Source organism: Tupaia chinensis, unplaced genomic scaffold, assembly GCF_000334495.1.
Source record: "Tupaia chinensis unplaced genomic scaffold, TupChi_1.0 Scaffold000253_1, whole genome shotgun sequence".
NCBI lineage: Eukaryota > Metazoa > Chordata > Mammalia > Scandentia > Tupaiidae > Tupaia > Tupaia belangeri.
The window spans coordinates 546,690-549,272 of NW_006159733.1; the positions used below are offsets into that span (position 1 = coordinate 546,690).

The 2,583-nt window shown below is 40.1% G+C and overlaps 1 protein-coding gene across 1 annotated transcript in view; it reads left to right on the forward strand.

Moving 5' to 3' along the window:
- Positions 1 to 2,583, forward strand: part of DNAH6 (dynein axonemal heavy chain 6) — a 314,451-nt gene that overhangs the window by 214,579 nt on the left and 97,289 nt on the right. Inside the window, exon 46 of the mRNA XM_006149128.1 lies at positions 1,084 to 1,315. Within this exon, the coding sequence (XP_006149190.1) occupies positions 1,084 to 1,315 (232 nt within the window). The remainder of the gene's footprint in view (positions 1 to 1,083; positions 1,316 to 2,583) is intronic.

Genomic DNA, 2,583 nt, shown 5'->3' on the forward strand with positions numbered 1-2,583 from the left:
TAGGGCGCATGCGTTTGCCAGACAGACAGAGAGAGAGACAGAGAGACAGAGAGACAGAAAGCAAGAAATCATCCCCAGGGGGGATGGTCACGCCGCAGTCCCTTCTCCTCCATTCTCCTCTCGGGATCTTGGGCACGCACGCACACGTGCCCGGCGTGAGATTTAAGCCACCGGGTCCAGGACGTGAACCGCCGTTAACTACATGAGAATCCAGCAACATAGCCATCACGCTAACTGCTGGTCCCAGACGTTAGGTATATGTTAAGCAAAGACATCCAGTGTTTGTCTTTCATAGTCTGGCTTATTTCACTTAATATTAAATTTGTGTCCATTCACTTTGTATCAAATGACAAAGTATCACTGTTCTTTCATCAGTTTGATGTCACTATCTTTTTCTATCTCACTTCTGAGTATATTTCTTGAGTTTGTCCTCTCCTTCACCTATTCAGTTTTCTGTGGTATTCTATTTATGAGACTCTTCTTCTGCTGAGGATTTCAGTTAGGTAGTCAGTCTGTCTCTATCCAATTTTTCCTAAACTCAGATTTTTTTTTTTTCTTCTCTCTGAGCACTCACTCTAATACCGGAATTGTAGTGCTTTCTAAAATTATTATTGTTAACATAAATCCAAAATTCTCTAAAATTTTGTTTGTATCTTAGAGTAAATCCATTTGAGATTGTTCCTTCTGGTCACTCCTGAACTGCCGTGTCTTTTCTTAGGTCCAGTGAGAGACCAGGGGTTGCCAATATGGTGGTTAATATAAATTATACCCAAATTAGCCAGGGTCCCAGAAAAAAAATCCTTCACATTTCTAAATTTATTCTTTATTCTAAATTTTCACAGCTAGGGAAAAAAAAAAAAGCCAATACCTATAGGAAATGATGAAAACACAGAAAAGAAAAAGGGAAAATCCCAGCTAGGCTACATCTGACCACACAACCGTGAGCCCCAGAAGTAGCCTGCTCTTCCTTTGCAGTGTCCTGCTCAGGGATGAGGCCACCAGCCTTCCACCCTGGGGCAGGCCCTCAGCAGAAGCCACATCTGTGAACTGGAAACAAACCTTTCTCTGCTTTGCTCCCTGCAGGATTGCCCGGATGATTCGCCAGGAAAGAGGCAACGCCCTGCTGGTAGGAGTGGGAGGCACAGGAAAGCAGTCTCTTACGAGACTTGCAGCTCATATATGCGGTTACAGATGTTTGCAGATTGAACTGAGTCGGGGGTATAATTATGACAGTTTTCATGAAGACCTCCGGAAGTTGTTCAAAATGGCTGGTGTAGAAGACAAGAATATGGTTTTCCTTTTCACAGACACCCAGGTACATATTTAAACTGCTCATGTGTAAGAACAGGAAATGTATGGGTGTTACAATCCAGCATATGCTTTGAAGTTTGTGGGATAAAGTTCAAGGAATCATGTCTTCTGACAACAGATTTCCTGCACTTTGTAAAATATTTCCATATTACACTTTTATTTCTTTTACAAGTATTGTTCCCCCTCTTTAAGGTCTAAATAATTAAATCAACTAGTGAAATATGTTTTACCCAAGAAAAGGAGGGAAAGGACTATTTTTAGGGTTAAATTAAAGGAAAATTACATCTCTATCTTCAAAAGCCAATTTAACTGATCTTGAATTAATTCCATAGCAGAGGATTTGCTAAATTGATTATACTTGGGTATTGTAATTTTAGGGAAAATAAACCTTTCTGGAAATTAGCTAAAGAATAAAAAGTGATAGATTTGACACATAAATACTTTAAACCTCCTTTTAATTTTTAAAATATGGTAAATAGGATTAAGTACAAACATAAAGTGGGGAAAATATTTTTAATGTCTATGGCATATGAGTTTATATCTTGGTATAAAAATACATAAAAATATGCACATACCAATGGAAGAAATATATAAATGCAGTAGACCGTGAATTGAAAAAAAAATGAAAAATCAGTACATCTACTATGTTAGAATTTGAGGCTCACCTAAATTTTTTATTTTTTGAGAGGTTTTTGCTATAGGGCACGTGCACTCGCCAGAAAGACAGAAAGACAGAAAGTGAGAAATCACTCCCCAGGGGGATGGCCACGCCACAATCCCTTCTCCTTCATTCTCCTCTCGAGATCTTGGGCACGCACGCACACGCACCTGACGTGAGTTTAAGCCACCAGATCCAGGAGTTGAACTCTGGTCGACTACATGGGAGTCCAGTGACATAGCCATTATGCTAACTGCTCGTCCTAAGCCCACCTAATTTTTAAGATTATAAAATTAACTCGTGTGGGCCTAGTCACAGTGACACAAATAATAAGATCCCTCTGCATAATACTGAAGCCATTGAGAGACGCCAGGTTCAGATCTTGGGTTGACCTGAACATGTTGAGAATGCCTGTGAGCACACCTTTGATTTTGGCTGACTGGAAGGCTGGAAGCAGAAGGATCACAGCATTGGTGAGATCTTGGCAAGGTTAAGAAAAAAATTATTATGAAAGATTTAAATAAACTTTAAAAAAATTAACTCATGGGACCAGCAGTTAGTGTAATGGCTATGTCGCTGGACTCCCACGTAGTCGACCGTGGTTCGCGTCCCGG